This window comes from Nicotiana tabacum, chromosome 22 (assembly GCF_000715075.1).
Source record: "Nicotiana tabacum cultivar K326 chromosome 22, ASM71507v2, whole genome shotgun sequence".
In the NCBI taxonomy this organism is placed as follows: domain Eukaryota; kingdom Viridiplantae; phylum Streptophyta; class Magnoliopsida; order Solanales; family Solanaceae; genus Nicotiana; species Nicotiana tabacum.
In genome coordinates, this window is record NC_134101.1 from 18,594,437 (window position 1) to 18,621,230 (window position 26,794).

At 38.7% G+C, this 26,794-nt stretch overlaps 2 protein-coding genes across 2 annotated transcripts; one reads left to right on the plus strand and one right to left on the minus strand.

Moving 5' to 3' along the window:
* The first annotated feature begins 13,671 nt into the window (after window positions 1–13,671).
* LOC107831121 (uncharacterized) lies at window positions 13,672–22,912 on the plus strand. The gene is made up of 10 exons (XM_016658851.2): window positions 13,672–13,918; window positions 15,571–15,696; window positions 16,463–16,550; window positions 18,064–18,149; window positions 18,278–18,490; window positions 19,366–19,532; window positions 21,013–21,171; window positions 21,268–21,348; window positions 21,447–21,501; window positions 22,609–22,912. Exons 1-10 carry the CDS (start codon window positions 13,808–13,810, stop codon window positions 22,786–22,788), a joined length of 1,266 nt encoding a protein of 421 aa, XP_016514337.1. The 5' UTR covers window positions 13,672–13,807; the 3' UTR covers window positions 22,789–22,912.
* Window positions 22,913–23,883: 971 nt separating this feature from the next.
* On the minus strand, window positions 23,884–25,776 carry LOC107831122 (uncharacterized). The gene is made up of 3 exons (XM_016658852.2): window positions 25,593–25,776; window positions 25,456–25,515; window positions 23,884–24,326 (listed from the first exon to the last, which is right to left on the minus strand). The coding sequence occupies exons 1-3, from the start codon at window positions 25,653–25,655 to the stop codon at window positions 24,081–24,083; spliced, it is 369 nt and encodes a 122-aa protein (XP_016514338.1). The 5' UTR covers window positions 25,656–25,776; the 3' UTR covers window positions 23,884–24,080.
* Window positions 25,777–26,794: the final 1,018 nt, after the last annotated feature.

Below are 26,794 nucleotides of genomic sequence, written 5' to 3' on the forward strand. Positions count from 1 at the left end.
CCAACATGTTGGAAGGTCAATCTTATGAGGGTATTCAGTAGTCGACTGACATCCACGGCTTTCTGGATGGGCTCGATTCAGCTGCCTCGGGGGAGATTATCGGGTTCGGTGGATTACCGGTGCCGAAGAAAGCATCATGGTCGGGCTCTACCGGGTCTTCATCAGTTCCAAAACTGGTGGACCGATTCCTGACCCCGAGTGTTAATCCCGATCGTAAGCGGAAGATAGTGCTCTCCTTTCCGGAGGATGCCTGAATTTTCTCTCCCCTTGTGTAGATTTCTAGCTACCTTCGGTCCTTAATGACCGAAGAGGATCCAACCGTGATGAATGCGGTAGGACCCGCTTGCCTTTTCAACGAGGCTCAACATGCTCTGAATCGGGTAACTTCGATGGTATCTCTGCTGTTTCTTTTACACTTTGAGTTGTAGATAATTCTAACATCTTTTTCCATGTTTGTATGCTTCGATATTACATCATGAGGCTTTCCTCCGAATCCGGGAGGAGCATGGGGACTAAGTTCGGAACCTCACTAAGAAGAGTGACTCCTACAAACTTCTTAGTGAGAAACTTCGGGCAGATTTGGCAACAGCTCGAGATGAGCACGAGGAAATGGCTGAGCAGGTATTCCGAATTCTTCACGATAGTGAAGATGAATTGGAGATAACCACTAATGATCTGATTCTGCAGGTTCGGTAGAGGTTCGAACAGATTGGACGGCTCAATTCGCAGGTAGATGAGCTACTGGCCGAGGCGGAAAAATTCAAAGAAAATATAGACGTCCTTGCCTCGAAAAAGGAGGTCGTCCAAGCACAATTGGAGTTGGCTGAGACCCAGCTTCTGGCTGCATAAGAAAATGCCTTGGTGCAGATCGAGAAGCTTAAGGATCTTCAGCATCGATTGGTTTTGGCCACTTCTATTAAGGCAGGCTTGGCCGATGAACTCGAAGTGGCCAGATCTGAGGTGGCCGAGTCCAATAAAAGAGCTGATGCTAAAGTGGCCCAGTTCAAGATCGATGTTGAGGTCAACCAGGCCAAGGCTAAGAGCATGGTCGAACATGCTAAATGGCAGGCTCAGAGGGAAGCTCTCGAGGAGGTCAGTGCTCAGGGCTTCGATGTTGCGGTCGAAATTGAAAATTCCAAGGTGGAGGAAACCAGAGCCCGAAGGCTGGCCTTCCCTGAGGAAGACTCCGAGAGCTCGAGCGAATTTGAGGACGGAGAAAATCCAAAGGACGCAGCCTCCGATGAAGACCAAGCCACTTAGGATATTAGGTTTCTTGTATTTTCTTTTGTATCTTTTCTAGGGCCGATTCGGCCTTTTGTAAAAACTTTTGAATATATATATATATAGGGCTTTTATTGCTTTTTTGATTCTTGTATTTTTTCTTTGTTTTTCTGTATTTTACGAAGGTCAAAAATGCCTTAGCATAAAATTGTGTCCGAGGTTTAGACAATTTGATTAGAACTGAACTAGTATAGTCCTTAGGTTTTTCGATCGAGTGAGTGCTTGCTCGAACTCGAAGTAATGTAGCCCTTAGGCTTTGGTAAGAAAGGCTGTCTATGGCTTTCTGTCCTTTTCGGCTTGAAAAAGTTTTTTATCATTTGTAGTTACAAAAAAATCGTAATGCCTTGGCTCGAAATAAGGAATCGTTCAAGAGTTCGAACAATTTTGTACTTATTAGAGTTTTCGAGGCTTAATATTGTCGAAGCCTTTTATGAATTTGTTGGGGGTAGCCTTTTTTAATCGGTTTATGAAAGAATTCGAAGGCCTGTTTTGTCACGGAATTCGGACGTCTCTGAACCGTGTTAATTCGGTCGTAGCCTCTTTAGTTTAGGATTTGCCCCTTGGGCTTATTTTACCGTTTTACTTCGAGCTTGCCCGAAGAGTCAGTCCCCGAGTGGATTGGCCGTAGCTTATAAAAATCGAGGGTTGCCTAAAAGGTCTTATGATCTCGGAGTTTTAATAATTCGATCTCGTTTATTTTTCGGACGGCAGTCCCCGAGCGTGGGGGTAATTATCCGAACTTTGGTTATAGTCGGCCCTTAAGCCTATTTACATAATAGGTCGAGAGTATGGAATTGTAAAGAAAAATACTTCTCTTTATAAATGATTGTACATGTGTACATGTTCTGTGCCAAGGGTCGACCAAACTATGCGGGCACGGTTCGTTTGACAGTTTGGCCCTTACAAATTTTTCCTATCGAGACCCTGCTGCCATGAAGTAACTTCCTCGCATCAAAGTTAACATTCGAGGGCAATGCCCCCTCAGTGTTTCGAGGTTGATTGTAAAGAAACCTCATATACTGTTGAATTGTTCTAAGTTAGCACGATCAATGGTTGCCTTATTAAAAACCTCACCGGAAAACCTATTTGGGACAAAACCGGTTTAAGAAAAAAAGAGTGCAACGCGTGCTTTCAGACCTAAAGACTTCGTGTCGAAGAATCCCTCGTTGTTTATGGTCGAACACCTGCAAGGATTAGTTTAAAATATAAATGAAAACGAAAAGGGTCGTACCTTAGCAGTAGTATCGTTTTAGGTGCGATACGTTCCAATTGATCGGCAGTCAGTTGTTTGCCATTTATCGTGCCAAGCTTGTAGGATCCTTTTCCGATGATTTCGAGAACCTGGTATGGTCCGTCCCAGTTCGGACCTAGTTTCCCTTCATTCGGATTTTGGGTGTTAAGGGTGACTTTTCTTAGCACCAAGTCTCCGATGTTAAAATGTTGAAGATTGGCTCTTCGATTGTAGTATCTTTCGATCCGCTGTTTTTGGGCAGCCAATCGTACGAGAGTGGCTTCGAGTCTTTCATCCAACAATTCTAGGCTCGTATTCATGGCCTCGTTATCTGACTCCTCCGTTGCATATCAAAACCTGATGCTAGGTTCTCCGACCTCGACCGGGATCAGAGTTTCGGTGCCATAAACTAACGAGAATGGTGTTGCTACGGTGCTGGATTTTCGATGTTGTGTGGTATGCCCATAGAACCTCGGGTAGTATTTCTCTCCATTTTCCTTTGGCATCGGTCAATCTCTTCTTAAGATTTTGGATGATGGTTTTGTTGGTCGATTCGGCTTGTCCGTTCCCGCTGGGATGATAAGGTGTTGATAGGATCCTTTTGATTTTGTGATCCTCGAGAAATTTAGTTACTTTGCTGCTGATGAATTGTTTTCCATTATCACATACAATCTAGGAGTGCATCCTGAATCGACATATGATGTGGTTTCAAATGAAGTCTATGACTTCTTTTTCTCTGACTTTCTCAAAAGCATGTGCTTCAACCCATTTAGAGAAATAATCAGTCATAAAAAAAATAAACTAAACTTTACCTGAGGCCTACGGGAGAGGGCCAACGATGTCCATTCCCCATTTCATGAAGGGCCATGGGGAGAGGGCCGAGTGAAGCAGTTCCCCGGGTTGATGAATCACGGGCGCATGCCTTTGGCATTTGTCGCATTTTCGAATGAACTACCTCCCATCTTTCCCCGTAGCGGTCTAATAGTACCCTGCTCTGATTACTTTATGGACCAGGGATTCGGCACCAGAATGATTTCCACAAGTGCCCTCGTGAACTTCTCATAGGATGTAGTTGGTATCTCCCGGTCCCAAACATATTGCCAACGGTCCATCTAACGTCCTTCTAAACAGCGTTTTATCTTCGGACAAAGTGAATTGTGCTGCCTTTGTGCACAGAGTTCTCGACTCATTTGGATCCGATGGAAGCTTCCCGTTCTTTAAGTACTTTATGTACTTGTTTCTCCAATCCCAGGTTAAACTTGTGGAGTTTATCTCGGCGTGACCTTTTTTGATTACCGATCTCATGAGTTGTACGACAGTCCCCGAGTTGAGTTCGTCGTCCTCAACCGACGAACCTAAGTTTGTTAGAGCATCGGCCTCGCTGTTTTGTTCCCGAGGTACATGTTGCAAGGTCCATTCCTTAAATCGATGTAGAGTCACCTGTAGTTTATCCAAGTACCTCTGCATTCTGTTTTCTCGAACTTCAAAAGTCCCGTTAACTTGGTTTACCACGAGGAGGGAATCACACGTAGCCTCTATGGCCTTCGCTCCCAATCTTTTATCTAGTTCGAGACCTGCAATCATGGCCTCATACTTGGCCTCATTGTTAGTCAATTTTGTAGTTCTGATAGACTGTCTTACTACATTACCTGTGGGTGCTTTTAGTACGATGCCTAGTCCGGACTTCTTCTCGTTCGAAGCACCATCCGTAAAGAGGGTCCAGACCCTCGAAGATGTACCCGATCTTATCAGTAGTTCTTTTTCAACCTCGGGTACGAGGGCCGGCGTAAAATCAGCCACGAAGTCTGCCAAGATTTGAGACTTGATGGCTGTTCGGGGTCGATACTCAATATCGTACCCATTGATTTCTACGGCCCATTTGGCCAATCGACCCGAAAGCTCGGGTTTATGCAAAATATTTCGAAGAGGATAAGTTGTTATAACACATATTAGATGACATTGGAAATACGGTTTTAGTTTTCTAGAGGTGCTTATTAAAGCAAGCGCTAATTTTTCTAAGTGTGGATATCTAGTTTCGGCCTCACCTAAGGTTCGTCTAACATAATAGACAGGGAATTACATACCTTGTTCTTCTCGGATCAAGACTCCACTTACCGCTATCTTCGAGACTGCCAAGTACAGGTAAAGTTGTTCGACTACTTTCAGGGTGTGAAGAAGTGGCGGGCTCGATACATACCGCTTTAGTTCCTGTAAGGCATGCTGGAATTCCGGAGTCCATGCAAAATTGTTCTTCTTCTTAAGTATCGAGAAGAATCGATGGCTCCTATCCGAGGAACTCGAAATGAATCGTCCTAGGGCGGCTATCTACCCCGTTAGCCTCTGCACGACCTTTATATTATCCACTACCGTGATATCATCGATATCTTTGATTTTATCGGGGTTGATCTCGATTCCCCGATTGGACACCATGAAACCAAGAAACTTGCCCGAGCCAACTACAAATGCACACTTTTCGGGGGTGAGCTTCATATTGTACTTCCTTAATATATTGAAAGTCTCCTGTAAATGCTTTAAATGGTCCTATGCTCGCAGGGAATTAATTAACATGTCATCAATATAAACTTCCATTGATTTTCCTATTTGTTCTTCGAACATTTGGTTTACTAGGCGTTGATAAGTTGCACCAGAATTTTTTAGACCGAATGTCATTATATTATAATAGTAGGTGCCGTACTTAGTGATAAACGAGGTCTTTTCCTGATCCTCCGGGTTCATCTATATCTGGTTGTACTGGTAGTAGGCATCGAGAAAACTGAGAGTCTCCTGGCCGGACGTGGCATCGATCATACGATCGATATTAGGCAAAGGAAAAAAATCCTTGGGGCATGCTTTATTCAGGTCTTTATAATCTATACACATTCTAGGTTGTTTCCCTTCTTAGGGACTACCACTACATTTGTTAACCATTCGGGGTACTTTACTTCCCGAATGGATCCTATTTTGAGAAGTTTGGTTACCTCGTCCTTGATGAAAGCATGTTTGACCTAGGACTGGGGCCTTCTTTTTTGCTTTGCCGGGCAGAATTTAGGGTCCACACTTAGTTTCTGAGTGGTAATTTCTGGTGGAATCCCTGTCATACCGAGATGGGACCAAGCAAATCAATCCGTGCTAGCTTTAAGGAAATGAATAAGTTTTTTCCTGAGCTCGGGGGGTTAGCCCCGTGCCCAGGTATACCTTTCGTTCGGGCTGATGCTTGGCCAGTGTGACTTGTTCCAGCTCTTCGACCGTTGACTTGGTGGTGTCGGAGTCATCAGGATCTATGAAGGATCGAGGGATCCAGTAGTCGTCATCCTCACCAATCCCTTGCTTTTGCAATCGGGTTGAGGCCGGTATCTGTGGTTGCTATTTGGCCTCATGTTTTCCCTTCGATCCCTTCGTTGATGAGAGTGCCAATATTGGTATCACTTCATCGACTGAAAATATTTCCTTGGCGGCGGTTTGCACCCCGTACTGTTTTGATTCCCTCCGACGTCGGGAACTTCAGAACTTGGTGAAGGGTCGAGGGTACTGCCCTCATGTTATGGATTCAAGGCCTTCCGAGCAGGGCGTTGTACCTCATGTCACAATCGATCACATGGAACTTTATTTCTTGGATGGTCCCAGCCATGTTCATTGGCAAAGTAATTTCACATTTGGTGGTTTCGCTTGCCATGTTGAAGCCGTTAAGTACTCGGGTTGCAGGCACAATTTGATCTTGTAGGCCGAGTTGTTTTACAACCCTCAATCGAATAATGTTGGCCGAGCTACCTGGATCAATCAAAACACATTTAACTTGAATTTTATTCATAAGGACAGATATTACCAGTGCGTAGTTGTGGGGTTGTAAGATTCCCTATGCATCCTCGTCATTGAAAGACAAGGTTCCCTCCGGTGCGTAGTCTAGAGTCCGCTTTTCCCTCATGATCGACACCTTGTGCATTTGAATACGGGCCCCTGAAGAATATCGACCTCTCCAACAATCATGTGGATCACGTGTTGCAGCTCTTCTTGCTTATTCTGTCTGTTTGAATCTCTGTTCTTGAAATGGTTTTTATCCCGATCACTTAAGAATTCTCGAAGATGCCCTTCGTCGAACAAACGGGCTACCTCCTCCCTCAACTGTCTGCAATCTTCTGTTCTATGACCATGGGTGTCATGATATTTGCACATTTGATTAGGATTTCTCTGGGTTGGATCACTCTATAGAGATCGAGGCCACCTGGTGTCTTTGATGCGCCCAATGGCTGATACAATAGCTGATGCATCAATGTTGAAGTTGTATTCCGATAGTCGTGGTGCTTCTTTGGGTTCAACATTTCTCTTAAAACCACTCTTACTCATGAGCCCTCGAGAGCTCTGTCCTCTATCATTTCTTCGATCAGTTCGAACGGGGTTGCGTCCAGGCCCGTTGTTTCTCCGATCTCCAACGTATGGCTGATATCAATCTCTATTTGACTGTGGTTCCTGGTCAATATCCCTTTTAACTATGTCGATGGTCCCGTTTGGATAAACGGATCCGGAAGGAGTCCCCAACTAGTCATCCTCGACCCTAATCTTTGATTGATACCGATTATGCACGTCGGCCCAGGTTACAACTAGATATTCGATGAAGTTATGCTTCAACTGTTGTGAGGCTACCGAACTTCGTATGTTTAGGCCCTTCGTATGTTTAGGCCCTGAGTGAAAGCCTGAACGGCCCAATCGTCGGCGACCGGGGGCAGATCTGTAACGACCCGACCGGTTGTTTCGAGTATTACGGCCCCGTTCCCTAATTTACTGCTCAATTTATATCTTACAATTTATTTATGACTTATCGGGTTAGTTGGTTCGAGTCCAAAAAGAATTCGGAATGAAATGAGACACTTAGTCTCATTATTGAAAATTTAAGTTAGAAAAGTGGACCGGATGTCAAATTATGTGTAAACGACCTCGGAATGGAGTTTTGATAATTCCAATAGCTCTGTATGGTGATTTTGGACTTATGAGCGTGTCCGTAAAATTATTTGGAGGTACGTAGTGGAATTTGACTTGAAATGCCGAAAGTTAAATTTTTGGAAAGTTTGACCGGAGGTTGACTTTTTGATATCGGGGTTGGAATCCGATTCTGGAAATTGGGATAGGTCCGTAATGTGAAATGTGACTTGTGTGCAAAATTTGAAGTCATTCCGGATTGATTTGTTGTGTTTCGGCACAAGATATAGAATTTAAAAGTTCAAAGTTCATAGATTTGATTTGAGGTGCGATTCTACGTTTTGATGTTATTTGATGTGATTTGAGGCCTCGAGTAGGTCCATGTTATGTTATGAAATGTGTTGGTATATTTGGTTGAGGTCCCGAGGGGCTTGAGGTGTATTTTTGGATCATTGGTTGAGAGATTAATAAAGTTAAGAAATTTGGGAGTTTGGCCATGGTTAATATCGGGTCAAGACGACCTCTTTTCAGTGTAGTGAGTGCGCGAGCATGTTCGTAGCGTGTTTTATGATTGAAATTCATATATGGTTTGTGTCCGGGAGGTTCCGGATGAGTTTCGGGGTGAGTTTTGAGCGAGCCCGAGCATTTTGGCACTCTTATATTGTTCTGGCATTTTTGGGGGCGCGGACCGCACATAAGAACGCGGACAGCAGCAGAATTTCGCGGCCGCGCTCAAAATTTCGCGGACCGCTCAATTCTGTCCGCGGCCGTGCTCCAGGGAGTTCTGCAGATTCGCCGGTCCGACTTCAGAAGCCTATATCTTTTGATCTACAAGGAATTTTGAGATAATTCAAAAACGAAAGTTGTAGCCCTTCGTGTCTAGTCTCCAGAAAGATAAAGAAGTAATCATTTGGACATCTGTAGAGAAAGTTATAGCCAAAATACTAAAGTCTGGTAGTGCAGCCACCAAACTTTCGCGGACCGCAGCAGAACTTCGCGGCCGCGCTCAAAATTTCGCTGACCGCGAAGTGGGAGATTAGAGGTGCACTATATAAATGGGGTTTAGGGTATTATTTTGTATTTTAGACCTAGAGAGCTCGGTTTGTGGCGATATTTCGTGGATTTTTCAAGAAATTTATCGGGATAAGTGATTCTAACTCGAATTTGGTTAATATACATGAATATATCAATGATTTCATCACTTGATTAGTACTTTGAGGTGAAAATTTGGGGAAGATTGTAGAAACTTCATAAAATAAATTTTTGAGATTTGAACAGTGATTCAGAGTCGGATTTGAATGAAATTAGTATGGTTGAACTCGTAATTGGATGGGTTGTCGGATTTTGGGAGTTTCGTTGGATTCCGAGATGTGCCCCCCCCGGGTGATTTTTGGGGCGTAATATCGGATTTTTTTTGGAAAATATTAGTATTTTGATATGGAATTAATTTCTATAATTTTGTGAGCTGAATCAAATTAATTGTGAATAGATTCGAGCCGTTTGGAAGTTGATACGTGCGGAATGGAAATTTCTGGAGCATTGCTTAGCTTGCTCGACATTGAATTTGGCTTGTTTGAGGTAAGTAACTCTTTTAATCTTGGAGCTGAGGGTATGAACCTTGAATATATGTATTATGTGGAATTTTTGGGAGGTGACGCACATGCTAGGTGACGGACGTGTGGGCGTGCACTATAGAAACTGTGACGTAATTGTTTCCATGAAATTTTGTAGTCAATTAATCTTGAAATTTTCTATGTAGTTTTATGTGTTAAAGAAATTAAGCTGAAAATCATATTAAAAATCATGTTGAGGCTATGTGCTAGTATTGTTGGGACCCATAGAGATCGTATTGTTATAAATTAATTATTTTAAATTAAAAATTTATACTTAATCATATTCATGTAATTACATATCATATCTCAGTCTCTGTTGTTATTTGTCGATACATCATATCATCATTTTTGGGCTATTTTATATTTTCATGACATTGTGAGCCCATGAGAGAGAGACCGATGGCCTGATTGTGAGATATGATGGATCGGGTTGTGCGCCGCAGTAAATGTTGGATCGGGTTGCACGCCGCAACAAGCCTTCGGGCCACGATATTGGATCGGGTTGCACGCCGCAGTAATATATGGATCGGGATGCACGCCACAAACAGTGTTGGGTCGGGCTGCACACCGCATCAATATATCGCTTGGGCTGTAGGAGCCCCTCATGAGTCTGTACACACCCCCAGTGAGCGCAGCCGACTATAAATAGGGATCGGGCTGCACGACGCAGCAGGTATTGTATAGCACTGAGTGATTGAGTGTGCTGAGCATAGTGAGAGAGAATGCGAGATAATGAGATTGAGTACTCTGAGAGTGTGGGTACATGAGTACAATCTCTGAGATACATTGCATTGATATGCACACATGACATACATGCATCGAGATGTATTTCCCTCATGTTGTACGGGTTTACATCACTCGTGATTTATCACACATGTTGACAGATGGGCATAGTTATGCATTTGTTTTACACTGGTTATCTGGAAAGAAAATAAAACATCTTATTTATTATTATTGAAAGGATTTTTGAGAAAAATTATTATTTTCAAACTTATTCATATTTTTGATAACTTCGGTAAACGATTTGGTTTTCACTGATGTACTTAAAAAGGCAGAACTATTTTCGAAAATCATGATTTTGCTGAGCATCTTATCTCTGAGTTACTTCTTGTATTATTTGCTTTACGTTGTTATGAATTGTTGTTGGTATTTGGTGGTGGACCCGACCTTGGTAGAAGCTCGTCACAACTTTCAACCCAAGGCTAGGTTTGTTACTTACTCAGTACATGGGGTCTGTTGTACTGATACTACACTTCTGCACATTGCGTGCAAATGTTGGCTGTTGTTGTTGCTGTGCTCGATGGTTGCGGGATTTGAAGATGTACCTGCATTCCTATTGTAGCTGCCTCTTGTTCATGGTAGCCTTAGATTTATAAAAGGTCTGTTTATATATTATTCAAACAGACTATGTATTTATTTTATTTCCGCTTTGTATACTCTATTTTTAGAAGCTCATGATTTATACTACTAGTTCTTGGGGGATGTATAAGATTAAGATCTTTATTCGCTTAAATTGCTTTAATAAATATTATTGGAATTTGATAATTGAAAGTTGACTTACCTAGCGGGTTGGGTTAGGTGTCATCACGACTAGTTAGATTTTGGGTCGTGACAAGATCCATGCGCTCCATTTGGAATCGAGATACGAACTATCTGAGCATCTCATTGTCTTTCTGTTTTACTTTGAAGAGGTTCGATTTTCTAGTCTCGACCTTTATCTCTCCGGCGTGTGCTTTGACGAAGAAATCTGCGAGCATGGCAAAAGAATCAATGTAGTTAGGTGGTAAATTGTGGTACCATATCATCGCCCCCTTTGATAAAGTCTCTCCGAATTTATTCAGTAGTACATACTCAATCTCACCGTCCTCTAGATCGTTCCCATTTATTGCGCATGTGTAAGAAGTGACATGCTCGTTGGGGTCGGTAGTTCCATTATACTTGGGAATTTTCTGACATACGAAATTTCTTTGGAATGGTGCTTAGGAGCCGCGCTAGAGGGGAAGGGCTTTTGTACGAACCTTTTTGAATCCAAACCCTTCAAAATCGGTGGTGCTCCTGGAATTTGATCAACTCGGGAGTTATATGTTTCTACTTTTTTGTCATTCGCTTCAATCTTCTTCTCCCCCGATTCAATTCACTTTGTCAGTTCCTCGAACATTTCCAAGATAGCGGGGTCAGTTCTTGACTCATTCACATTTGACCTCCCTAGCACTGGTTTGGCCCTGTGAACAATTTCCTGTGATGGCTCGGGTTCGATCCTACTCGGTGCGTGGTTCTGATTTTGAAGTTGTGCTATTGCAGCTTGTTGAACCTGCAACATTTCGAATATTATTCGAAGGCTGATCCCGCCCTCTTCGCCGCCCTGTGAGTTCTGACCGGCTGATCGAACGTCTCTGCAGACGCTATTTTCGGGGTCGATGCCCAACTTTACATTCAAGGCAACATGGGAACTGACATCGATGGGGTCTGCAACTGGTACTCCCTCGAGGTCAATTGGAAGCAATTCGTTTCCTGGGGCGGCTACGTTGTCGTTTTCGCCATGAAAACCAAGGCCGTTGTCGATGTGTGTGGGTACTGCTTGAGAGTTCGACATGCTGATCGTGGAATAAAAAACGCTTACAAGAGCAATTGTAAAGCAATGTGTATTATGAAAATTAGCATCGAGCAATCACTATTATCCTTAGCCCCATGGTGGGCGCCAAATTATTTACCCTAAAAACGGATAACAATTGAATTTATATGTGGTTTTAAGGACACATAATTTTACTTGGCACAAACTGAGAAAATATGCAAATTGATATTGAAATTGACTGTAAAGAAAAATAAAAGCAAACCAAATGAGATGTGCAGCTTTGGCCCTCGAACCAAATGGAATAGCAAATGAAATATGAGCAGAGTAACAAAGTATCGAGAACCTAAAGAAAAGATTAGTCTATTGCTTTTTACTGCCTCAGTCCCCTTTTACAAATGATCAGACCTCATTTATATAGTAGGGGAGTTATACTCTTGATACAATTCTAAATACAGTAAGGACTCTCATGATAGGCTAATTAATCGGCCTCTTCTTGATACGTGCCGTGATTTTCGCCGAGATTCTCCCCCGAATTGCGGCTATAACGGTTTTTTTTCTTGGCTCGGTCTTGATCCTGGTTGATCTCGATCTTGATCGGTTTCTGGGTCTTTGAGCTCGATCTTGATCCTGGCCGATCTCGATCTTGGCCGATCTCGATCTTGATCGGTCTCCGGGTCTCGAGCTCGACAACATATACTTCGCACCACGTCTCGATATTACAATGATGAACCTTGGACTATCATGTTCCAATCTCGATTAATTATATAAAGGGCAAAACTCGATTTTGACCGTATACAACTACATATTTCAAAAGTTCTTTTTCTTTCTTAAACTTCGTAAAGTACTTGTTAACTCATTGCGTCAATCAATCAATTTCATTTGTTTTTTTGAGCTCCTCTAGGCCCTTGTAGCATTAGATAATCATACAATCAATCTTTATTTGTCTTTTGAAATGTAAAGAAAAATAATAACCATTTATTGTAAAGGTCTTCATATTCATTTTTAAATATCTTCCTATCCAATTATGTCTACATTAAATGTCAAGATAGAATTGTGCAAACCAAATAAGAGCGATTACCTTTTCCTCAATTTAAAAAATGTGAAATATTTTTTTTGGATTCGTTTATACTTTTAACTTTCAAATATTATAAATAAAATTAACAGTTTACTGATTATGACTCACAACAATATTTAGTAGCCTACTAGTCAAGATCCACGCCTCACAAACCTCTAAGTCCTAAAATCCATTCCTTCAGCAAAGTTTTGATTGCCTGTGATACGATTAATTATGGTGGATTTTTTGTTGTTAGGAACTTGCTGCTGTGCTTTGTTAGGACATGAACTAACAGACTCCAATACAAAAATTAATCGTAACAGATCTTCATAAAATCTAGAGACACTTTAAATATATAATTACAGTTAAAGGCAATCCTTCTACTTGACATGTAATAAAAGTTATTTTTTTTAAGTTGTGTCAATATGCAAAAAAGTATATAGTAATTGAAAACTTTATCATTTAATTATAAAAAATATTATGGCTTAAGGTATATATTAGTCAAACATGAGTAGATTAAGATTCCTCATAGTCTCGTATTTGATCATTTTTTTAATTTATCCTTTATTATTTTTACTTCAAAGTTTATTCTAATCCGTTTTGCTCTATATTTTATCCTACTAACTTTTTTGTTTGTTGTCATTCTAAGTATCATGTCAAAGTTATTTTTAACACAAATGACATAACTACTCGATAGTTAGTAATTAATTGCTTTAGCTGCACATGTGATAAAAATAAGTACTCCATATGTTTAAAAATTAATCACATGAAAGCCATGTAAATCGAAAATAGAGAAAATTTAACTTAATTATACGGATATATATAAAAACCACTTTAAAAGATCGAGGACCGTTCTTAAACACATAAAAACAACATGGACAAACCTGAACATAAACAAAACTCCAAGGACGAAAAACACAATTTACTCTCCACACAGTGACACTCCGATCTGTACTTTCATCTGTCTCTTTTTCTTCCGATGTTCAGTTTCTTATTTCACACACGTAGCAGACTTGGAAGCCACTCCCCTCTTTGTCCAAAACAAAAAGGAAAAATATAAAAAAGTTCAAAACGTGACAATTCATTTGCATATACAAATTACAATACACTGATACAGATTTAGAAAGAGAGAGAAAAGAAGAATAATGTCGCTAACGAGTGTGAAGATGACAGAGGAAGTGTGGTTAACATGCCTTAGTCATGCATTGTCTACTGAAACTGAAGAAATTATGGGCCTTCTCCTCGGTGACACTCAGGTTTTTATTTATTTTTATTTTTTAATTGATCTATTTGAAGGAAAGTTGTTTTTTTAGGGTTTTGGATTGTAAAACCCCCCATCTTTCTTCCAACTAAACAACTATTGTTGCATAAAGTCAGTAACTTTATGTCAAATATTGGATATTAAAGTTTGTTACATTCCTATGTTTGTTGGTATTATTTTGTGTTTATTTTTGCTGAAAGTTATCGAATTTTTGTATAATTGGATGCAATTTTTGCAAATGGTGGTCAAACACCTCTATTTCTACCTGAGAAATTAATGTTATTGCTAAAATCAGTAACTTTATGTCAATATTGGATATTAAAGGTTGCTAATATTGGATGCTGCTTTTGCAAATGTTGGTCAAAAATCTCTGTTTTCGCCTGAGAAATTGATGTTATTGCATAAAGTCAGCAACTTTAGTCAATGTTGGATGGAAAGTTAGTATTACTTTTTTTATTTGATGTTTGCTAAATGGGTTTTGTATATTTTGTTGAATTTTTCTCCAAAATTCTTGATTTATTGGATGCCGTGTTTGCAAATGGTAAAAGAGCTCCTCAAGAAAGTATCTTTTTCCAGAGAAATTGGTATTATTGCTTAAAGACAGTAACTTTATTGTCATTGTTGGATTTAAAGCTCGTTAATTTTCTGCTATTATTTATGTTTGCTAAATGAGTTTTGTATTTTTCTTACTGAAATTTTCTCAAAAGTTCTTGAATTATTGGATGCCGTGTTTCAATGGTAAAAGAGTTCCTCAAAAGCTCTTTTCCCGGGGGAAATTGATATTATAGCTTAAAGGCAGTAACTTTATGCCATTGTTGGATTAGAGTTCGTTAATTTCTTCTTTTAATGTTTGCATGGTTCTTTTTTATGTTTTGTTAAAATTTTGTCTAAAATTCTTGAATTATTGGATTCCGTGTTTGCAAATTGTAAAAGAGTTACTCAAAAAACTCTCTTTTACCGGAGAAATTTAATAAGTATTATTATTGCTTAAAGGCATTAACTTTATGTCGTTGTTGGATTTAAAGTAAGTCAATTTCCAGCTATTATTGATAATGGGTTTTGGATTTTTTGTTATATTTTATGGAATTCTTGAATTATTGGATGCTGTGTCTGCAAATGGTAAAAGAATTTTTGAAAATTTCCTGTCTTTCTCCTGGAGAAATTAATATTGTTGCATTCAGGTAGCAACTTTGTCTTTCCGCGACCTTCCCCAGTAGCGTGTAGACTCTGAATTTAGTTTGTCATGTTTAGACATGTACTTGCAAAACATTCAGTATGTATTTTGCTTTTCCTTACTAATCAGGAGAGATAAAAATCTTAGTAAGTCAAAGTCATATTTAAATTTAATATCTATTTTTGTAGATAGCTGGTCCATCTTCGATGGTCCATGTTTAACCTCGTCCTTGCATGACCTTTCCCAGTAGTTAATAGACTCTGATTTTGGTTTGTCATGAACTCATGTTGTAGTTTAGACATTTGCTCGCTAAACGTTCGCCATGCAGTTATCTTATGATTTCGTTCCTTGATTTACATGCTATTTGATACTCCATTGATTATGATTTTCCTACTAAGCCATATTTTCCACATGCAAAAGTAATGTTTGTTAATTACCAAAAAAAGTAATATTTGTTCTGTCGCAATCTGCAGCACTCAAAAGATGGTAGTGTTACTGCACTTATATGGGCAGCGCTGCCGCAGCCACGTTGCGACAGGCGGAAGGACCGCGTTGAGACCAATCCTGAGCAGCTGACTGCTGCATCAGCCAAGGCTGAGATATCCTTCCTGCTCTGTGCACAATTAATGAATATTTTTCAATGCCCTTGCCCTTCTGAAAGTTGTAACACAGTAACATAGATCAATATCATTTAGTACCTGGTAGAATAATTTCTTTGTATAGCTTTACTTGTAATTACTTGAAAGATCGCTTTTGGTTAAATTTGAATCCAAATGTGAAACAATTTGAATGTTCATAAACATAGATTTATTTTCTTCATAATGTGAAACAATTTGAATCTCATGCAATGGGCTGTTCCATTGTTTTTGCAAACGTTTTCCATTTGATATTAACATGTCTAATCTATTAGTAAATCATGATTTCTTTTCCTTGTAATGAACTTGGGGAACAACAACAACAACCCAGTGGAATCCCACAAGTGGGGTCTGGGGAGGGTAATGTTCCCCAAGTTCATTTCATTATATTGAACTTGGGGAACATGTCAAATAATAATCTGGCATTATGTCTTCTTAGGATTGTCTGTGCAAACTTTTCTTTATGCAGAGTGCATGACATGTTTCTACTATATGAGAGCTTGACTTCGTAACCATATTTTCCTATGACATGCAAACTGCTTTTTGGGCCTGGATAACAGTTGTCTAAAAGAAGATCTCTGTTCTCGTTTGGTCGCTGGTTTCATACAGCTTAAATTTATTGGGTTTGTTGCTTGATATATCAAATGTATATGATTGGGTTGTGGTTGTGATTATGCAGTTTCATCCGGAAAATTCTAGTCTGGATTTGTTGCTTTAACTTTCTTAGCACAGAATGACCCTGGCAACTGGAAGAACAACAAGAGTGATTGGCTGGTACCACTCACATCCCCACATTACAGTGCTGCCTTCCCATGTTGGTAGGTAGTTAGTGCCTCTATGAGCACCTTCTAGTTGTATGGGACTAAGGCGTAGTTGTTGTATGAGCACCTTCTAGTTTATACTTTGGTCCCATTACATTTAGGAAACTAAAGATGGTCTTTCTGCATGAATCCTAGAATTTTCTTTTAGACAGAACTCTTAATAGAAGTTTTTTGCTGTATTTGGATATTAGGTATTGGCTCTCTCCTTTCTGCTAGAGCTATTGTTTAACTCCATCTGGAGAACTAGTGAATTACCTACTAGAGTATGAGGGTGTCAAAATCAAGTGGTCCTCGATATCCAACATTAGTCTAAATTTGCAATCATCTTTATTTTGGTGATTGTTCGACAAGGTTGTGTTTCTCAAACATGCTTTAGTACAATCCCTTGTTGGTTTCTATGCGGTGCTCTTTGGAACATTGAAAGTTTATCTCGACTCTCTTGACCTTTGTTGTTGTGCTGCTGCTGCTGTTATTGGCTGTAGTCCAGATCTGTAGTTTTATGAATTTGTTTGAGTTTGTGATAAGGCTTGGATAGCACATAATTCGTTCTTATCTATGTTTATTATCCTCTGCATTTTCCATTTGTCAAAGAAGGTCAAAAGATGAATCACTTTCACCATCCGTAGATGTCCGTAGAAATAGTTCCAAAAACTGATTACTCTATGTTTTGGAGTAAGATATGTGCTCAGATTCCCAAATCTATTGCATTCTAAACTTAATTCCATTTCTAAAATCTCTCGAAACTCATTGTTGGTACCTTTTAGGACTTTAAACATCTTAAGAATAAAACAAGATCCTTGGTTTGAATACAACATAATAAGAATAACCTTGGTGGAGAAAAATGTGACATAGCAAAGCTAGCCTAGCACTTAAAAAGCTAGATCAATGAAGAATATGAAGTAAAAAAATAGACTAGAAACGTGAGTTAGCCACCGGCCACAACTCAAAGGTCGACTGAGCTATCGGATGTTGACATAATAAGACTGTAACGAGTGATACATTTTCAATACTATGTCTATAGTTCTTTTCTTAAGAAGGGATTGGGCAATTGACTGCTGTGGGAAAAGTTGCTTTTCAGCGTCATTAAGAGTTTTTTTTTCTTTTATAAAAAAAAGATATTGAGTAAGACCCAAATTAGACAAAACATTGACTAAGACCTATATTAGACAGAGAAAAAATTAACTGTCTTGTTAGAAAAAAAGGACAGAAAAAATTAATTTCCCTGGAATTGGCAATTATACATAAAACTTAAATGCAGGATAGGACTGGCCTGTCTTTTTTAATCCTTTTGCATTCTCCTAAGATTGATCTGTTTGTAGTTGTTGTTCCTTGGATGGTTTGGACTCCAGCAACTTATAGAGACAAGAGCTAAATGTTATCTGGAGGTTATTTGTGGTTTAAGTCTGCTCATTGGTTATTCTCTTCTCAGCTTGATACTTGTGTTGTCAAAAGCTAGTTGTCTTTATTTCAGTCCATGAAAATCATAACATGCTTATGTAAAACCATGCAGATGTCCGCACTCAAGCCATGTATCAACTTCTGGATGCTGGGTTTATTGGGTTGATATTTTCATGTTTTAGTGAAGATGCACAGAAGGTAGTGTAAGATTGTTTGCTATCAGTAGATCAGCACCAGTATAATGTCTTGGCCACTGCAAATGTAGAACAGTAGCAGTGTAATGTCTTGGCCAGTGCATGTCTACAAACTATTTGCTTATGTTTCAGGTCGGAAGAATTCAAGTTATTGCATTTCAGTCCATGGATGGAAAGCAACAGAATCACATGTTGAGGCCTATTTCTCTTTCCCCCGTACATAAAAGTTCTGTTATAGACCTTGAATCATCATTAAGTTCTGCAGACACATCTAGAGCTGGTTCAAAGATTGAGAGTCTTGAACAAGACACTGGTGATTCAAGAGCTGCTGCTTTGGCTTCTAAGGTACGTTTAGTCATTTCATAATTTAAACAAAGCATGTTAGTAGTTGCAATTTTCTGGACCTTGAGAGGCTGCTGCATTGTGGTGTACATTGTACAAGGCTTAAAAGATATACAAATATACAATGATTTTCTTTTATGGATTACCACCCTTCATTTCCAGCTGTCATAGAATTATGCATGGCCTGAGCTGGTAATTCTTCAAGTTCACGGTTCTGTAGTGAGTATATCGAATTTGTTGAAATTGCCTATATTTGGCGTGCCAAGCTATCTGTGGATCTGCAAATGAACATACCTGTCTCCCTAGAAAAAAGCAAAATTTGGGCTTTATGCCTATCCTTTCTTTCTTTTCTGCTTGTTTTCTGTTCCTTTTCTTTTAAAGTTTTTGGGCACAAGGTGTGAGGTTAGATTCAGTATATTTTTTTTATTAAAATTTGGTTGATGGGTTGGTCTGATCTCAAGATTTCCAACCCTATACTAGATCCTAATCGTTTCAACAAACCCATTTATGGATCTTTTTGTTTGTACCCTGTTACTTTCGCCATTTAAGTATTAGGAAAAAAGAATGCTCCATTTGGTTGTTGATTTTTTTTATGATTGAGGATTAGAACTTCTTTCACTCGTATCTCTTTTTAGCCTTTGAATGTTTTCTTTATCTGAGTGCTTCTTTAGTGTGTGCTCAACTGCTAATTATAGGCGATTGATTAGGATGGGGGAAAATCTATGTACGTGGTGGATCTCTTTGCTAATATTGGCAGTAGACTTGGAGAAAACTATCATGCTAGCTGTTTTTCAGATGATCAGAAATATTTTCACCCATCTCTATTTTTAGCCTTGGACTGCTTCGGTAGTGCATGCTAATTTTAACTGATTGGTTAGGGTGGGGCAAGATCTACGGACTTGGGCAATTTCTTTGCGAATGTTGATAACAGAGTTGGAGAAAACCTTCAAGCCAACAGTCTTAGTAATGCAATCATTGATGTAGATCCAATGGACATGTCAGAAAGTATGCAAGAAGCAATGCATCGATCAAATCTGGAGATGAGGTACATTTGAGTACGTACTTGATTACTTAATATGATCTGAATCTATACAAAGAAGTCAGAAGTTTATGGTTCCACTATGCCTTTTTTTCCCGTGTTATTTGGAAGGAAAGGAATTTAAGGTGTTTTGAAGGAAAGACAGAACCATCGTACAAGATCAAATGCAAATACTCCTTTTTTTCTTTTTTTAGCTTTTTGGTGTAAATTACTAAATTATATGACTAATAGGTTGATGGATTCCCTCAACAGTCTGCACTTATAGTATAATAGGACTGAGTTTTTTATTGTGCATATTGGCGTCTTCTTAGTGCAGTTTATAGCAATAAATTGTTTACTTACCAAAAAGATAAAAAAAAATTGTGATGTGAGTATCCAGACCCTCAAAAAGAAGTACATCATTGTGAAATTCTTTGAACTTTTTACCAGCTCATCATTAGTTATTTGCACCATTGACTAGTGTTAAGTCACTGTTAACATAGTGGCCTCACTCAACCCCAAAAGTTAGCTCAAGTGGTAAGGATTACAGCCCGTACACACCTAGAGCTGGACATCTAGACTCTGGATAACTTGTCATGGGGACCAACATTGGAAACCCAAAATCAGTGACGGACATTGAGTTTGACTCATTCAAAAGCTTGCTCATGGGATGGGAATTGTTCAAGACCATATAAAGAAACTACATCCTATACCCTCAACCACTGTGGGTCTTTAACAACTAGAATCTCTGAGTATTTTATGTGTTCCTTTTAAGCACGTTATATATTACGTTGCTGGAGGAGTGTCAAATGGAAAATTAGCTTAAGCTTGCAATTGAAGAAGAAATGACGCCCTGCTGGGCAACTACTTAAATATAGATGTACAAAATCTCTATTTGACATGTTTGGCAAAGATTGTCAGGCTTAGTTAAACGAATGTGTGCCGATACATGACATAACAAATGCGCTTACTGCTTTTCTGAACTATGTTTTTCTGAATGATGATACACTCCATTATAATGTCATAACCTGGAATTCTACAAGTCCGAAAGTTGGAGGACAACTGATTCTATAGGTTCTTTGTTCAGGCGCTTACTTTGGGGTTTTACACTGGAAATTTACTATAGTATATGTTGATGAGGTCCTTGGATACTAAGCTTCACATTTTGACCATTTGGGCTTAATGACTTGTATAATTTATTTGAAGAAGTTGCATAATCACTTTGGCATTTTTTATTCTATCTAATAATGTTCATAGTTAAAGCACATGTAAAGAAACAAAGAGCACTAGTTGCTTGTTTACTAAAGTCGTTTTATCCCAAAATCTATTGTTCTTTTACAAGTCTCTCTTGTTGAGATAATGTTGTATGTCTGAGAAGCTACAATAGAGCTTGTATCGCGTCAAGTTGATAAGGCATGCTGTTTAATTCAGTGAATTTCTATGTTTTGCTATTTCCTTGTTAATCAAATGCTTGGTTTAATCTCTAAATGTTTTTGGTTGGTGACAGTGGTGCAGAATATGTTAGAAAGGAAATCCCTCTTCTGGTTCTGCCATCCTCGTCTCTTCTCAATCTTGATGCACCTTTGAACTCATTCACAGATCTGCAGCGTGTATTATTTGAAGAAGAACGAACTGCATATAATCAGGCTGTTGTAACAAATATGAGGTGGTTAACTTAACACTTCCTGATTGACTGCTTTGTGTAACTGAAGTTATAAGGTGCTCTTCAACTGTTACAATAATTTGGGATGTCTTCTTGCAGGGAAGGAAAAGCGCACCCACTCACTTTCATTCATCATACATCCACATATCAGGCTTCTATGTGCAAATTAATGGAGTATTGGTAAATGAACTCACTCTTTGACTTCCGTTTTAGAACTCAGTTCCGGCCCTCTTTGTGGAGGTGTTATTGTTGGTCACTGCTTTTGTTCTGTATCACAGCTTAAGTCCTGCCATCAGTGCCCTTCAGGACCACTTGAGAGAGAATGAAATTCGGGTATGAATACTTTTATATTGTCATCCGTTGTGCTTCTTTCTTCAGTTTTACCTAATACTGAATCAAGAGACTTTGAAGTTGATATTTAGACTCTGCTTGTCATGGACAAATATTTTTCGATTTCCTGAGAAGTTTCCACTTCTTTTGTCCAGCTTTTGTTTTATTGAATTGGACTATCTTTCTATTCCGTCAGATCTTCTCAACCACCCTTACTGGCGCCCCTAGCCCCCCTATATAAAGATATGAAAAATATTTCCTTTCTGGCTTTCTATGGAATCACCAACTCTGTGATCCATTGTTTTGGTTTGTATCCATTGGTTTCGAGCAAGTACTTATACTCATCCAAAAAAAATGTGAAAGTTTGTTTGCCTGTGCTGGGTAAGAGAGGAGAGAGATCTGTTGTAGTGGAGGATTTACCATCATGAATAGCGAGTGGTCTCCTGTGTGTTTGATTTTGAGAAGATGGTAAGATGCTAGAGGGAAGTGAGAAAGTGGGATTATTATTAACTACTTTTGGTTTAGAAAATTCCAGATTGTGAGTTATTGTGTGTATTGTATCTGTGTATTCAGTTTATGTGAATAACCAGAAAGTTCCCTAAGTATGTGCTAGAGGACAAATTTAATAATTTTATGACAGAGGAATCTAGACTGCGAGTTCTCATGTGTATTGTGTACATGTACTCAGTTAACGTGAATAAATGGAAAACTCTGTAAGTTTTGACTTAGTCATCCGAGAATTCATTATATCTCTACCAGGTAGCAACGTATTCACTATTTCTCCAATAGATTGAAAACTGAGAAAGCTCTTGAACTGAACATAACCCTGTTTAATGCTTGTTAAGGAAGTCTAAAATTACACAGAAGGTAGTAGTATCCAGTAGACATGTGGCGGAGTAATCCTCAGAAGATTTTTTTTATTTAAAAACTTTTTATTCATAGGAAGTCTTTTGAAAAGGAAAAGATTGCTTTTAAAATCTGTATTAAAGGCCGTTCCTGCTGTACTTCCCATTATTATCCACTGCATCTTGAGCTTGCTTTCACACATTGCTGCTTTGACACACATTGTGCATCTTTTATACCGGTGGCTAAACTATTTTGCTGACACAGCTAAAGATGCTAAGTGAAGAAGCCAAGGTTTTGGAGACGGAGATCACAAAAGGGGAACCAAATACGAGTTCTCCTCGTAGAGCTAGTGCTTCATTGGGTCAAAGAGACTTGTATAGTCCAACTGAGTTAAGTATGAAAAGCGTCTCTGGTTCAGGTAGCCGGAGCAGAAAAGCATCTTAGTAGTAGCAAGACGAATCTTGCCTACATGAAGTGTATAATAGGGGTTTTGTTTTGTTATTCCACCATCTTGTTACCAACTCTGGTCTCTTTTCGTGCTCCTTAATATGATGCCAATTTTTGGTTATTTTTGAGTTTGCACAAGGCAAATTTATTGCAATGGTTCTGGTTTAGAGCCAAATTTCAATGAGATCTTGTACTGGAATCAAGAAAATTCAATTATGCATATTTTAACTAGAATTCACAAAATTATTTCCTGGTCTACTGAACTCTGGGCTCTGGGAACCATAAAGCAAATTTAGGAATTTGTTGGTAATATATAGTTTCAATTTTTATCACATAGGTGAACCGGGGAAGAGAAAAAGAGAAAGAGAGAGAATTAAGTATACACCTTTTGTAACTATAAAGTCTTAGTATTATTATTTAGTGCGTAGATGTCTGCTAAATGCAGGAGAAGGGATAACTTAATACTAGTTCGAGCTCAAAGGTAAGGAGTATTCACCTCTACACTTGCCATTCTTCTTCTTTTCGATCTCTTTTTAATATTCAGTCCGTCCTAAGGCTGACGACTGTTCGTTTTCCCTAGAGCTTATTATTCTTCTCATTACGTATTTGAAGAAAAAAGGTGAAAACTTTAATATGGATAAATACATCTTGAGAAACAGTTAAATTCCTCTGAATGCATTATGATATCAAAATGAAATAGATAAAACCTTTTGGCGAGCCTTTTATTTCAATATATCTTTACTTACACTTTATTTAGAAAGTTATACTCCATATGATAGATATACTCTCAAATTCTCATTTAGAAAACAGAATACTTGTATATCTCACAAATAAAATCCTTTGTGTACGCCCCCAAGTAAACTTTTCAGAAATTGTGCATCTTATGTTTAGATAATACTCTACTTGTAACTGGATACAAGTCTGTCATTTTGAAAACTATATAATGTATGTGCATTTTCACAATTATTTTCCTTTTTCAAACTCATTTTTAAATGATTATTTTGAGCAAAGGGTCTATCAAAATAACTTCTCCACGGTCACAAGTTAATGAAAATTATAAATGAATTTCGTGAAAAACAGTACGGATGCTGCTGCTGTCAATTTTTAATATTTAAATACAAGAATAACAATTCTCAATAGAATTCTGTGAAGAACAAAGAAGTGACAGAACTATGGTGTGTGCTAAACGACAAACCACACCTCGTAATAGGCTACAAGCCTACATTATAAAAGAAAGACAAAAAATATGAAGCATTTTTCAGTAAAATGACAGCATTTCCTAAGAGCAATTAAATCTTGGGGTTGGTGGGGTTGGTTTTTGGGAATTCATCTAGGTAATTAGGGATGTTGGTGCTGCCGGTGGTGTCATGGGGTGGATTATTGGTTCCAACAGTATTCTTAACTGCATCAGCCGCACCCTGAGCCATGTTAGCTGCACCTAAAGCAGCTCCACATGCCATGCTAACTGCACCTTGCGCTGCTCCTTTTCCAATGTCTGCTGCTCCTTGTGCCATGTTCTTCACTTGTGTCCCCGTCTTAACCCAAAAAACAAAAAGGAACATTAGAGAGATGAATATGATACTACTAGAAATTCGGCAAAAACCGACCGCGATCGACTGGCCGATTTTGGTCGGTCAAAAAATCGATCGAAGTCGGTTGATTTTCCAAAATACTATATATATTTTTTAAGAAACCAATAAACTTTGATCGGTTTTCTTTGGCGTAAAAATACGGGAAACTATTTTTAAATTCCGCAAAATTTATTTTTCAAGAAACCGACCGAATTCGATCGGTAATTTTATTTTTTAATAAAACAAAACTGACCGACATCGGTCGGTTATTTTCGTGTGAAATACAATTAAATTAAAGAGTATAAATGAAATAAAAGACGGTCTTAATACAAAATGCACCAATGATCTAGTGGTAGAATAATATCCTGCCATAGTACACACCCCGGTTCGATTTCCAGATGGTGCATTTTTTAATTACATAATTAAAATACTGACCGACTTTGGTCGAAAAAACCAACCAACTTCGATCGGTTTTTTCGACATTTTTTTTATAAATTTAATTGACCGACCAAAATCGGTTGGAAAATACCGATCAAAGTCGGTCGGTTAGCTCTACCGACGATACGATTACCGACCGCCACGAATCGGTTAATTTTCGGTCGACCAACATCGGTCGATTTTGGCGATCGATTTCCCCCTTTTTTTAGTAGTGTGAAGACATGCAAATTTAGAATTTAAGTTTTATGAATTTAAAATTATGAATTTACACTTACTATTTATTGTAATTTTAGTAAATTTTTAGAAATAAATGTAAGCTCTATATTGAAAGTTCAGAAGAATCGAGAAGAGGAGCTTTGGCGCAACTATTAAAACCGACACGGTAAAAATTGTCTGACGTGTGACAAGAAAACCGCCTCAACCGGCTCTTGCAAAAACATGGCCAAAATATATGTGATCGGACCAGCTCGCTAGCGCACCAAATTACTCTTTATTAAATAGAGAATGGTTCTGCAACTTCTTACTGGGACTATATATTTACTTACAAATATTAAATTTCTCTATAAATACCAAAATGATAGAATTCGAACATATATAATCTAAATCCTAATAACTTATCGCACCTACAATTTAATTAGGAGGGGCTAAAAATTACCTCTTGAAGAAAGTTATGGCCTTGGCCCTCAGAAGGTGCGTTTGAGCCATCCCTTCTCATCTGCAATTGGAAAAAGTACATAGTTTTAAATGGATCAAACTGTAGGTTAAAAGTACTAACATTGAGTAATGATATACCTGAGCTTGGCCGGGGGCTTGGGCGCCACTGCTGTAAAGGTTGTCGTTACCGTGGCTTGCCATATTGTTATCTATTTATGCTTTGTTTGTGTTGTGAAGTAACGCAGTAATAACAAAAGAAGATGAAAAAGCAAAGATGGAGTGGATTTGATTATGTCTGAATGTGTGAATTTATAAGCTTCAAGTTCCTCAAATGGCGACCTCAGTTACATGCATTTTCTAACACATGGCAGAATACAAGGCTACATCTGCTCAGCGCATGACTCATGGCATAGGGTAATTAATTAAAGAACGCTTCTACAGGATACTGAACTATGAAGTTTTCTCTTTTTCATGAACCTCATTTGTTTAGGATCAAGTAAAATAAACAGATCACTCGATCATTGTCCATATTGTCACTAACTTAAGGATTTAGATTGATGTTAGTATGTTACGATTATATATATATATATATATATATATATATATATATATATATATATATATATATATTAAAAAGACTAGCTCATTAGGTTTTCTTTAAATGTTTGGTTCATTCTTCCTTTTTTTTTAAAAAAAAATAGAGAGTAAACTGAGTGAGCTAGGGATCCTTAACTCTTTTTTCATTTGATATAAAAAAGGGAAAAAGGGCCAAAATACCCTATACAACAACAATATATTCAATATTATCCCACACCGTAGAGTCTGAGGAGGGTAGTGTGTATGCAGACCTTACCCATACATACCTAGTGAGGATAGAGAGACTGTTTCCAATAGACCCTTGGCAGGATAGAGAGACTGTTTCCAATAGACCCTTGGCTCAGGAAAGCATAAGCACTACATTAATAAAAATATAAACAAGAAGGGACAATACCAAAAAGCCATATAAAAGCAGAATAGAAACAACAAGATAGTAAGGTGATCAACAATGAAAGAAAATAACGGTTAGTTATAAAAACCTACTACCAACAAAAAGCGAGATTGCGTGCCAATACTACCGTTATGAACACTCTAGACTACCTACTCTACTACCCTAATACTCGACCTCCATACCTTCCTATCAAAGGTCATGTCCTCGGTCAACCGAAGTTGCGCCATGTCTTGCCTAATCACCTCTTCCTACCTCTTCTTTGGCCTACCTCTACCTCTCCGTAGGCCCTCCAATGTCAACCTTTCACACCTCCTCATCGGGACGTCTGTGCTCCTCCTTCTCACATGACCAA